This window comes from Xylocopa sonorina, chromosome 5, assembly GCF_050948175.1.
Source record: "Xylocopa sonorina isolate GNS202 chromosome 5, iyXylSono1_principal, whole genome shotgun sequence".
Classification (NCBI taxonomy): domain Eukaryota; kingdom Metazoa; phylum Arthropoda; class Insecta; order Hymenoptera; family Apidae; genus Xylocopa; species Xylocopa sonorina.
In genome coordinates, this window is record NC_135197.1 from 2,157,489 (window position 1) to 2,169,492 (window position 12,004).

Here is a 12,004-nt window from a genome sequence, read left to right on the forward strand (position 1 = left end):
TGTATATATAAATTAATAATTTCAATTATAATGAAGTTAGATTATCTCTAATTGTTTTAGGTTGCTATATTTACGTATTATAAAATATATATATATCTTAAGATACAAAAAAATATTTAATGTGTGAAAATCACGAGGTGTGAGTCTAATAAATCGCAAAATTCTTATTTTTATACTTAATGCGCCGTATTTATGAACTTTCTGTGATCATTTATTAAATAAAAATAATTTCGTTCGCTGTTGATAACGATATGCGAGGAATTTGAACACTAGTAAGACGTCTCCACGAGCGACGACCAAATTTTTAAAATGAATTGTAATATTTTTATTCCATTACAACATATAATCTAAAATATAAATCAAAATAAAGTAAATTAAATACACTAGATAATGTAATTAAAATTAAGAGGGATACTTGAAGTTGTGATACCCTAGATTATTTCCATATATATTATGTATACATTTCTTCTATAACATAGATACGAATAAGATAACGAAGAATTTCTATATTTATGTTCAATGTGTTACGTGTACTGATCATGTATATGTGTATGTATGTCTGTGCATGATCTGAAACTTAACAGAGGAAGATTAGAAGATTAAATTAATTCGTGAAATTCTTTTCTGTTTCAGTTGAAAAGTTACGTATGTGGGGATCATTATTTCAGAAGTTCGTAGTTTTTATTGCAATCGCGGAAATTTTCCAATAATTCTGAGCAATATATAACAAGTCGCAAGAAACCTTGTGTCGGCGCCACATTTACGGTTCGCCTGGCTCACAAATCGTGTGCGGTCGATTCACATGGCATTAATTGTATTCTATACTACATAGAACCATTGAAACATGATATATCTGCTGTGGAAGAAAGAGTTTAATTAAATTTTCGATACCCGTACAGGGAGCTGTACAATAAGTGATTTCTTTCTCGCAGTACAGAGTTAAGATTCTTAAATGTGTATTTATACACATACAATATACGTTGTATATATATAAGTTGTATGTGGACAGAATGATGAAAGGGACTACAGTTACTAGGGAAAAAATGGTGGAGGATAGTTGAGGTATTGGACTAATAAAGATGGTGAGTTCATGCACCAACTTCCAATAAATGTTCCACGAAATCCAATTTAAACAGCAAATGTAAACCTCAATTGTGAACTTACTTTAATCGTAATATCACCGTTATGTTATGAAAGAAGAGGGTTAGCCATTATTTTAACATCTTCAATTTAACAAATGTCTTTTTATCTGTTAAAAATTTCAAATTGAAGCAATCGGAAAATTTTGAGTAACTGCATCTAGAGGTGTAGATACGTACATGTACATCTAGACGCATATATATGCGCAGGGATACAATTTAACACACATAAAGAAATAGTGTATTTTTATTAAAGTTAATATGTAATAACAATGGAAAAGTTAAAGAAGATGTTAACTGTATCATTAATTGGCGCTCAAATAAACGGTAACTAGTGCTTACTATATCGGGCTAATATTTGGAAAGAATAGAGTTACGATATTTTTACAAAATACGAACGAATTGTTACGTGAAACATTTTTAATGGCTTTATTGCCATCCTTCTTGAGGCAGTGGTGGTGGGCTGGAAATGAATTCTTTTATTATCGTGATAAATTACAATAGCTTTCTCACAATTCAAAGTGGCATTAACCAATTATTTATTTTACGTTCAAGTAAATACTGTTTACAATTCTAACTTATGCTTACTCAGGTGTCTGCCAAGTTTCTCCTTCGTTGGTTTCAGTTGGAGGATCTTCTCTGAAATAAAAAATTCATAATTATTAGCTGTAATAAAAGATTATAATTTTTTGAATGTGTTTATTTTTTATAGCCAATTGTATTGGCCAGGTAAGAACCATCTGTAATGTTAAATCGAAAATTGTTCCACTTACGATCTGGTGGGTATCAAGCTAGTATTTTTCCCAATAGTGGACGACTTTTTATATACTAGAGATAAAACGTGAGCAATTGGTGTAGCAGCTATCATAACAATTGCACAGCAGAACGTGCCTAACCAGTATCCGCTCTAAGGGTGTAAATAAACGTGTGAAAGTGAATAACAATGCTTTTAAAATACGTTTGATAAAACTTCTACATATTTACTTATTTGCACGTACCAAATTACCTAAAAAGTGATTACATACTAAAAGTTTAATTCCTTCTACGACATCCCAAAGTGCTCTGCATTTGGTTAATCCAGTTCCCATTTCGGTTAACACGTAGGACCTCCATTGGTCCAAATAATTAGTCAATCGGTCTACGTAAAGCTTTGTTTTCTGTGTACAAAGTATAACGATAGTAGTGTATCGTTATCTGTAAAATATGTCTAGAAAGAAGTATACTAAAAATGGTAGTCTAACAGATTAAATGACCATCTCAGTAGTAACGGTCGATAATTCGAACTTATTAAGAAGTTTAAAGATAGAACTTTTAAAATATTTCTATGAATACTTATTTTAGACCTGTTGCGTTTTAATACTTATTCGCTTAGTTTTTAATGTTCTTTTAACATTAAAGATGGAAGGAAATGCGAGATGTTCTATTTACAGTTTTTGTGACACCTCTTGGATTGCTTATGTTTTTGAACATTTTTAATTATCGTAATAGATTATAAATAAATTTGATTAACAATTATTTTGCCACACTGTCGAGGAATTATGTAGAACGTTAGAATGAACACCTTGGATAATGTAATAGCAGGAAGTTTCGACAGGGCATGTTTAATCAAATCTACTTGCTGTGTAGCTGAATAAGAACGCACAGAAAGTTTTGTTGGATTGCACACACCACAATCTTAAAGCACACCATCATGAGTTTAAAAAAAGAGAAGGAATAAATGACATTTTTCATGAACAAAATAAAAAGTTAGTTTATAATAATTATGCTTTGCAATCGAAATGAAAAAAGACAATGAAACTTTTAATTGCATAAGTTGCAAGTTCAGAGTTTTAATTATTGCAGGGTCAGTAAATCAAGCAGTAAGTACTCACCATTTGAGCAATGTTATTGCCTTGATTGTCAATATAATATTGTATCGTTTTCAAATGAGAAAGCGATTGGTCAACTTGTCGCTGAAGGGGATGTACCTGCAATTCTAACGCAGCCAGTTTATACAGCAAAGTGTCTTGCAGTCTCATTAGAGGTCTAATTCGTTTCAAATTCAAATCTTCCATGTTTGCAACCATAGCTTCCAAGCTCCTGGCTGTCACTCTGTCGCTCATCTGCTGACTAACTTTGTCTATCTGATCTGAAAGGGCTTCCAAATCTTTACTCAAAATTCGTCCTTGAATCTAGTAACATACAATTGAAATTTCTATAACATTCAAAATGTTAAATAAAAAGACCGTGAAAAGGATTGAAAAATAGAGGTGTGTCTCACATGTTTTTTGTACAAATATTGTTAGCGTATTGGAATAGAAATTGGTCTTTGGAAAAGTCGAATAGGATAATAAGTTAAAATCAGTGAAAAGTGTGCTTCTTTCAGGAAACGTTAAAAATAATAATAAAATAATTATTTATAATTGTAATAAATGTCCTGACTAATTAATTTTACGAATGACGAACAGAATAGATTTAGAGGATCAGAAAGGCTGTCTCTTGTGCCAGAATTGCGCTAAACGTTGAGTTGTACTACTGAGTGGACAGTTGGGGTGTACAGCATCATAAATTAGATTTTCTATCAAATTTTAGTTACGCTATACCTTACACTGCATTGACGCCAAGTCAAACAATATTTATAATATTCCAAGTAAAAGAAATGAGGTTACTATAGCAACCTATCATACTTAAAATTCGATATAAAGAAAGGAATCACTATATCACATATCTTTCTAAAAATACGAGATGAAGAAAGGAGGCACAATTGCGATTGATGGTTTTAAACATGTGAGATAAAAAAAGAACCACTATTACAGCGTGTCGTAATAAAATATCGATTAGAGAGAAGCCTATTATGGCGTGTTGTAATAAAGTGTCGGTTAGATGGCAAAGTTCCAATAAATACTTTTAACAGTAGAACGTACACTGTTAAAGTTTCTATGGAAGATTGTATATTAGATATTATAGATATTTTATATAACAAAATACATACTTTGATAAAAAGCGTTTACAAGAAGCGGAAAGAGGATTAATAATACTTACTACTAGGTTCAAACAAGATGATGAAGAGGACTAATGAAGTCTAAATGTTGTAATACTGTACAATTATCTAGCTCCTTGACAAATAAACGAGGAAGCGAGGGAAAGAATACGATTGCAATAAAATCAGACGATATTTACATATAATTTTCATAATGGTATCTCTGTATTAGAAAGATGTACACTACCATTAGTCTATGTTCCGTTAAATTTAATCCGCAGGCGTATAGTAGATTATATAGTTGCATTTTCAAGCTCGGCGTGAATATTTTTAAGGTCTTTAATTCGACTTTGAATCTTAATATCATTCTGGGGAAGCTGGACCAAGTCCAGTATGCGGCTAGCTGCTCTAACTTCATTGTGTTTCCTAATCCAAAGGCAGGGTAGCCAGGTTCGTTCCGCTGACATTTTCTATAATCATAAATTATTATTAGTTTAGGAGTGTAATCATCGAGGAAACTAAATGTCTATACAATTTTTACCGCCTGATTCATAAATAAATTAAAATATGTTAAATGTAAACATTTATTCTGTTTAGGGTGTTATCTTACTCGAACATATCTTTTAAGGATACGCTTAATTTCTTTCCGAGGAATACTCGGGTTTCCAAGATGGCTTCTATCGTGTTATAGTTTGGATCATGAAGCGGTCTGCAGATTAACATTTCAGTGTGACTAGACAGTACTAACATCGTGATGAAAACGATCCATAGTATAATTGAGATGAAACAGGTCAAAAATACACCACTGAAACATTCCCAGTGAAATTTATACTTTTAAAACTTAAAACTTTTAACTGATAATAGCTTCTATATTATTCTTTTGATAATAACAGTTTAAAATATTAAAATTGTACAAAATTCAGAGTTTCTACTATTATAAACTTATTAGTTTATAATACTGTAACAATTTTGCTTAAATATCGTTAAATTTGTAAATATAAGTAAGACATGTACCATAGAAGGGTGGATCGTACTTTAGTTTCACAAGTATTACAGCGACAACAGAGCGCCCCTACTAGTAACAGCCAGATAAGTAGGACACATAGAACGGTACCTAGATAGTGTAAATAAAAAATCCCTTGATTTCTAGAATTTTGTTTGAACGTTTTGCTTTTTAAAATTCACATATAAAATCAAGTAACAATTTTTACATTTTACATGTAACTTACCAATACCTATGAACCATCTGATTTGTTCCAAAAAAACGATATATGGTGTTCCATGATCCTTTAGACGTCTTGCAGATTCTAGTTGCTTGGCGAGCTCCGTGTTGGTTTCCTCGATATTTCGAGCTTCATCGAAAATCCTGGCACGCATTTTATTCACTTCACGTCGTATTTCTGTAACAGAAAAATGTTTTTTCTGTTCTACCTTTTTTAGTTCCGTTCCTCTATTCAAGTTTAATCCCCTGCAATCCTATATGATATATTGTTAAATGTTATACACCTATGCAACTGCATTCTCCAATTTTATTTGACTTATTTGTCGCTAAGCTACAATAATTTATGATATTGCTGCCACTAAATAGTTTCGCTTAATTTTTCAAAGACATAATTTAATGCGTGTAGTTTTCCTTGTATTGATATAGAAATGACAGTTTACAAATTTCTCTATTTACCATTTCGCATTTGTAAACTACTTCTCGTGATATGTTGTGGCATGTACAAGTATTCTCCTCGTGTTTCACGAATAGTTTCTGATAAATTTTCTCGTTTGAAATTCCGTAAACGTATTAAATGATCATCTCTCACGAACTGTAAAAATTTAAATAATGTTATTTTTTTTAAATTTAAGATCAGATGAAGTTTCATTCGTGTTAAAAAGATTACTATTTCCTGATGTACCTGGTCCATTTTCAATGTTAACTGTAGTCCAGAAGAATCAACGACTGTACAAAGTGGACGATCTTGACCAGTACAAGCTCTTAATGTAAGTTCCAAATTTTTACGTAAACTTTCAATTTCTCGGCTTAATTGTTTACCCATGTTACGAATACTTTCGCCCTCTTTTAATAAGGATTCAACGTTGCTCGAAACTGTTTGAGTAACTGAAATACAATGGTAAATAGTTCACGTAAATGTTCCGTTTACTAACGAAAACGTCTATCGTGACAAAGAGAACTAATTTTACAGCTGATGCTTTCCAATGCGTTTGAATGTAATTGAAATATAAATTTTGTAACGTCACGTATCGTTCTCTCGTTGACGTCGATCGTGGTACGCTGCTTATATAGTTAACTTAATACTGAGAGGGCTATCTTTTTATTTGAGCGGACTGTATATTTTGTGTGACTTTCCAATTGTCCAGACGTTCGTCTCTTCCAATAATTGCGAATTCTATCGTCTGAGTATTGAGCGATTACTAGCGACGTGTAATGTTTGTCGACCTGCTCGATGTGTACGTATACTTGCGATATGTTTGTTAAATTCTGTCTACTGTGTGCGTTCTGTTAAGTGAATTTGTCTATTGCGATATTAGGAATTTTGGTGAGGGAAACGGACATCAAAACTGATTGGATGTTAGAAAAAACATCCGAAACCGTTGCTCACCCATAGGTAAACATGTCCACCCTGGGGTTACGCACACGGAAATTTCATAAAAATGTGGACGTCTAGCAGGACCATGTAGTAAAGGAATGACACTAAACCTTGACTCGAAAGTAACGACTTCTTCTTGGACCATATTGCTGCTCCGCGTTTGAAAGATAATAATAGATTCGATTCAGAAGTCACTATCTTATGCTCCTGTTTTTTATCCACGAGAATTAGCACTTTCGATTATTAAGACCGTACAAACTTCTTACCATTTAAAACGTCTACAAGCGCATCTAATGCGATATCTAGTCCCGTTTCGCTGGATAATTCAGACTGTATTGGTTTTCCTAACAATTCCTCTATATCTGCAACAAATATGTTGTATTTTTTCAGAAATGTCACAAAAATACATAGGAAGTGAGTATTATAAATAGATAACACATGTTGATTCTACAATTCGAATAATGTGTACGAACCGACAGGTAATCAATATATACAGAGGTTCTAATGAGGTATCCTGTGGACAAGGGAACTAAATGAACGTCTTAACCAGAAATGTCAATCGATGGTTAGCATATTCGCGTAATCCTACAATCGTGACGATAATAATTTGGAAATCCGTATATTACAATTTTTACGGATAGTTTCGAGATGATTAAAGTGGATTATATCAAAAGAATAATTTTTTTATCATCTTCTGCTTTTTATATAACTATATGGAAACTAAACTCAAACCGTTTGATTAATTCGTTATTTAAAGTGATCCACTTAATATACTCCTGCTAATAATCAATGTCTAATATTACGGCATCGGGCTTTGCACAATGACAAACGCACATAACATGATCGCCTGTATTGTTGAGCTAACGAGCTCAATTTGCAGGCCCGGTTAACCCGCTGGCAATGATAGATATATCACAAGACACATAGTATCTTTACATATTTCATTGTATGTACGTATATGTTCTACTTTTATTATTCATAATTATTAAGAGCAATATATATTTATTTATTTATTCGTAAATTCATATAGCTTGAATATATGTATAACAAAAAAATGTTTTTTTTAGAGAAATTAGAAATTTTTAAATTATCGATATTGTACTTGCACTAGAATATATTTTCAGTTACTATACAACAATTGACGTAGTAGAAAGTGATTTTATTCTACTTACTATCTAAATCTGCAAGAATTGCCTCGCTAGCCACATCCAGACTCCTTGAAAGACACTTACGTACTTGAATTGTTGTGCTGCTGTGATAATCATTTAGGTCCTGTAAAGCAACCTCAGCTACGACGGGAAGTTTCTCCACGCTTGTGGATACCGTTTCGTTACACATGATCATTATGATCATGCCAACTCTAAAAACAAATCGTGCGAAATGAGGGACAGTAGAATAACTCTGCGCAACAAAGATGTTCAAAAGTATTTAAAGTTGTTTGAGGAATATAATTTTCTTAATACTAATGAATATTGCAATATTGCGAACACATCAATAATATTTCTCGTCGTAGGATAAAATTAAATCGATTTCTGATCTTTATGAAACGGTACATTTTCATAATAAAAATAGTTCATTTAAAGTACGTTGACAGAGACGAAAGAACGTTAGATGAAAGTCTTTTAGTCATTTCACGTTTCCTACTTAATAATACCAAATGGCTTTGAGTGTAATGTATCCGAAAGGTCGCGTAGCCGCTGAGCTATCGAGCGTGTGTTACGCATTCGCAGAGTGTTCGTCAATTGGTGATAGAAAATTATAAGGGATGGTTATATGAATCGAAGTAAAACGCATCCAAAAGTACTGAAATCTAGAATTAATAGTTATGAATATTTAAAGAATCGAATGAAATATCTTTAACCCTTTGAGTCGCTGAATACTTTTAACTGAAAAGCATTTTATGGATGGTACCATGATTTACAACTACCATAACTGTGAACGCGTTGTTTATTCTTATTTTGCATATTGTGTAAAATATATTTTGGATTTTTATTGAAAATTTTTATATATTGAATTGAACAAAATAGATAATACATAGTTGCAAGCATATATGGATCCATAACACATTATGTTATGTTTAAAAGAAATATTTTTAAAAATATATCAAAGAATATATCAAAGATATGATATCATCTTTTATATGTGCGATATTATATCAATTCAATTTCTGTGACATTTAATTCGGCAAGTGATTCTGTGTGGCGCTTTGTAAAAAATCGTGGATTGGACAATAAAAGCTGACCGAAGTCCACAAGGGTATATCAAAGCCTACTGTATGGGATTTTGAAGCGACGAGGATTAATGCCTTTTTCAATACGCGAGCCTGCATACATAAATAACCATATGTTTGTATACTTATATACTTAACCACACTTCAATTCTCTCCTATTAGGGAACATTCGTTACGCGAGAAGTCTACAATAATATATAATTTTTATGCAATTCGTACCCAAGAATGCAGACGGAGATTGTAAGAAAAAACGCAAGTGCACTAGGATGTTGACTTGGTTGGTAATCCTTCTTCATCGGGCGACATGCAAGCCAAAGCTCTGTTCCGGGCACTACGCAGCATAAAATACAGCATATGCCAAACACTGCTAACAGTACTGCTTCTAAATGTATGGACTGAAACAATCAAGAACATATCGTTTAGAAATCTCTATTTAGCTGGATACTGTGATCACTGAAAGTGTTTAACAAGTGATCACAGCTTTTAATAAGTACCTCGGTAGATAGCACAGACGTGACTGACTAGTTTAAGAGAAATTAATTTTCATTAATTCTAAATAACATTTTTGTACGAATTTTGTAATCCTTTTCATTTTCAAAGGGTTCACGTGAAAGCTTTTGGGATCTTTCTTAAACGACAGAATGTCCAAGAATTTTGACCATTAATAGTTAGACGTTTATAGCGATTAATTTTTTGTTACTTTTTGTAAAGTAAAGATTACGCGATGGTAGAATATTTATGGAGTAAAAAATATACATAAAATTTCTGTCTTAAAACTGCAATAAGAAAATGACCTGAAATACGAAGAATCAGAGATTGGTTGCTTCACCAAGACAAAGTTTCTGTGTTCACACGATAGTTTCTGTTCAACAGTTCTTAGAGAAAAGCAACGTAGCGCTTATTTCCCACCCTTTCCGCGCGCTCAATCTCGCTCCGTGTAAATTTTTTTCATCTCCACGGACGAAGGAAACTATGAAAGGAAGAGGATTCGTTGTACGTAGATAAAATAAAAGGAATATTACCGGAGGCCATAAACGGTATTTCCGATAAAAATGTCCGATCATGAAAAAAGCGTCGGAGCAAGTGTATTACTTCAATTGATATTCAGCTTATGCAATTATAGAGGATCAATTTTAAAACAAGTTTCCAGCTATTTATTTTGAAAAGTTTTATTAGAAATCATTAGGGTATATTAAGATTGATTTTGTATCATAATTTAATCGATAAAGTATCAGTTTATAGACCATTATTAAAAGTTTTTAAAACCTGATTGGCATTTATTAAAAGATATTCTCACCTCAGATATCAATTTTGATATGTCTATCCGGTTTTCCATAGCATCAACTAGTAGATCTGCAAATAACATTAAACGATGCATAAAAGTAGGAATACTTTTCAAAATGTCAAACGAAAAGATTTTTTTATTTAAAATTAATTAATTAATATTAGTTATAAACAGAAATATTATATTAATATTAGTTAATATTAATATTAGTTATAAACAGAAAAGTACGAGATCGTTGAAAAATTTTAAACCTCAATAGAATATACAGCATAAAGAAGCATATGAAGCAGTTTACCAATAGGTACGTCGTAAGGTTGAATAAGCGATAAAAATTTTCGCAGGAAGTCAAAGAAAAATATTCCTCTTTCTAAATGTAAGTTTGCCATTCTGTACTGTCTCTCTGCATCGATACTTGGGAATTTCAGTTTTGGATTCCAATCGTCCCAATCCGTACGTACGTTGGACGTTTTCCATCGTGATGTATTCGTGTCATTTCTAGTTTCATCAATAAGAACCTCGGCCACTATTTCAGTTCCGACGTGATGTGTCTCAGTTGTTGCATCAAAAGTGTTAAAGCTATCCGTAGATGAACAATTACAGTTATTGGAAATCGAATTCACCTCTGGAATATCCTCATATTGGCCAAGAACATTTGAGACAAAGTACAATATAGTAAGTATTCCTGAAAGGTTTAAAAATGAAGTTCGTTCATCACTGATATAAAATGCATGTACACGAACATTGTCATACATCACACACTTAATATATAGAGAAATCAGTTTCGTATCTAGTCTGTAATTGTGTAAAAGCTTACGTTAAAGCTATATTCGCTATTTAATTTTGAATATAAAGAAAATTACTATTACGTAAATAATCTTTTTCATATTAATTTCTATGTATAATTAACTCTATAATGTAAGAGATATTGTGTTTATGGGTACGGTATATGTTCAAAATATAATAGTAATTCTTACCTTCCAATAGGACCATTTTCACACTATAACGTAGGTGTTTTCGATACTTTTTGTTTTGATAAGTTACGAAATATGAGGCGGAAACGATAGAGCGACCCTGTTGAATCGCGGCTATATGTGAACTGACACGAAAGATTTGTGGAGGCTTCTCTGAAACCTTGTAACTGCAAATGTTGTTGAACCCTGACAGAGAAGATATAAAAACACACACATACTATAAAATCGAATACATAAAGGTAAAAAAACTGACCTCATCAAATATCAGCAATTAGGGTATTTTAAACAATACGTCTATACTTCGATTGAAACACATCTATACATTATAAATAAATATAGTAATAGTATTGATATCAATTATTTTGGTACTTTAATTTGATTGAGAAATGGATATTTTATTTTATAACAACACTATTTGCTTATTGTTAAAGAATAACACGTGTATGTAGATGCTGGTCTTTTCTTCTTAAATCTAATTTGTGGTGCATTTATTTTGTCTTCTATTGGTAACCGCAGTAGAATTTAGATTATTTGAGTATTGATTAGTAAAATATTATTCAAAGGATGCAACTTAAATGGTATTAGTCTAAGTAAGGCGAAGAAATATAATATATGTATATTTATATACAATCTTTCCACTTGGGTTCCTTCTATGAATCCCTCTACGAATCGCCATTCATTTATCATTCATTCATTCTGCACGTATCTTTGGGTTATGACAGCATTTGGATCGTTTCACGTCAAGTGGATTACTTTTATATTCGATGTTCGGAATTTGATCGAAATTGAAGTACTTTGTAGATACATACATTCTAAAAAGAAT

The 12,004-nt window shown here is 32.0% G+C and overlaps 1 protein-coding gene across 1 annotated transcript; it reads right to left on the reverse strand.

Annotated features, from left to right (window-relative positions):
• Window positions 1-1,491: 1,491 nt before the first annotated feature.
• Window positions 1,492-11,286, reverse strand: Prom (prominin). Its single transcript, XM_076895136.1, has 17 exons — window positions 11,195-11,286; window positions 10,506-10,899; window positions 10,223-10,278; window positions 9,145-9,320; window positions 7,868-8,055; window positions 6,962-7,057; window positions 6,003-6,205; window positions 5,777-5,912; window positions 5,328-5,498; window positions 5,113-5,212; window positions 4,709-4,903; window positions 4,346-4,568; window positions 3,011-3,310; window positions 2,138-2,296; window positions 1,913-2,046; window positions 1,728-1,778; window positions 1,492-1,602 (listed from the first exon to the last, which is right to left on the reverse strand). The coding sequence occupies exons 1-17, from the start codon at window positions 11,198-11,200 to the stop codon at window positions 1,569-1,571; spliced, it is 2,622 nt and encodes an 873-aa protein (XP_076751251.1). The 5' UTR covers window positions 11,201-11,286; the 3' UTR covers window positions 1,492-1,568.
• Window positions 11,287-12,004: the final 718 nt, after the last annotated feature.

What these genes read in the sequence shown, in the direction of transcription:
- Prom (XM_076895136.1), bottom strand. An exon ending in GCTTGTAGACGTTTTAAATG is followed by an intron (nt 6,206 to 6,961) that starts GTAAGAAGTTTG and finishes ATTGTATTTCAG; the next exon opens with TTACTCAAACAGTTTCGAGC. An exon ending in GCAATAACATTGCTCAAATG is followed by an intron (nt 2,297 to 3,010) that starts GTGAGTACTTAC and finishes CTTTGTACACAG; the next exon opens with AAAACAAAGCTTTACGTAGA.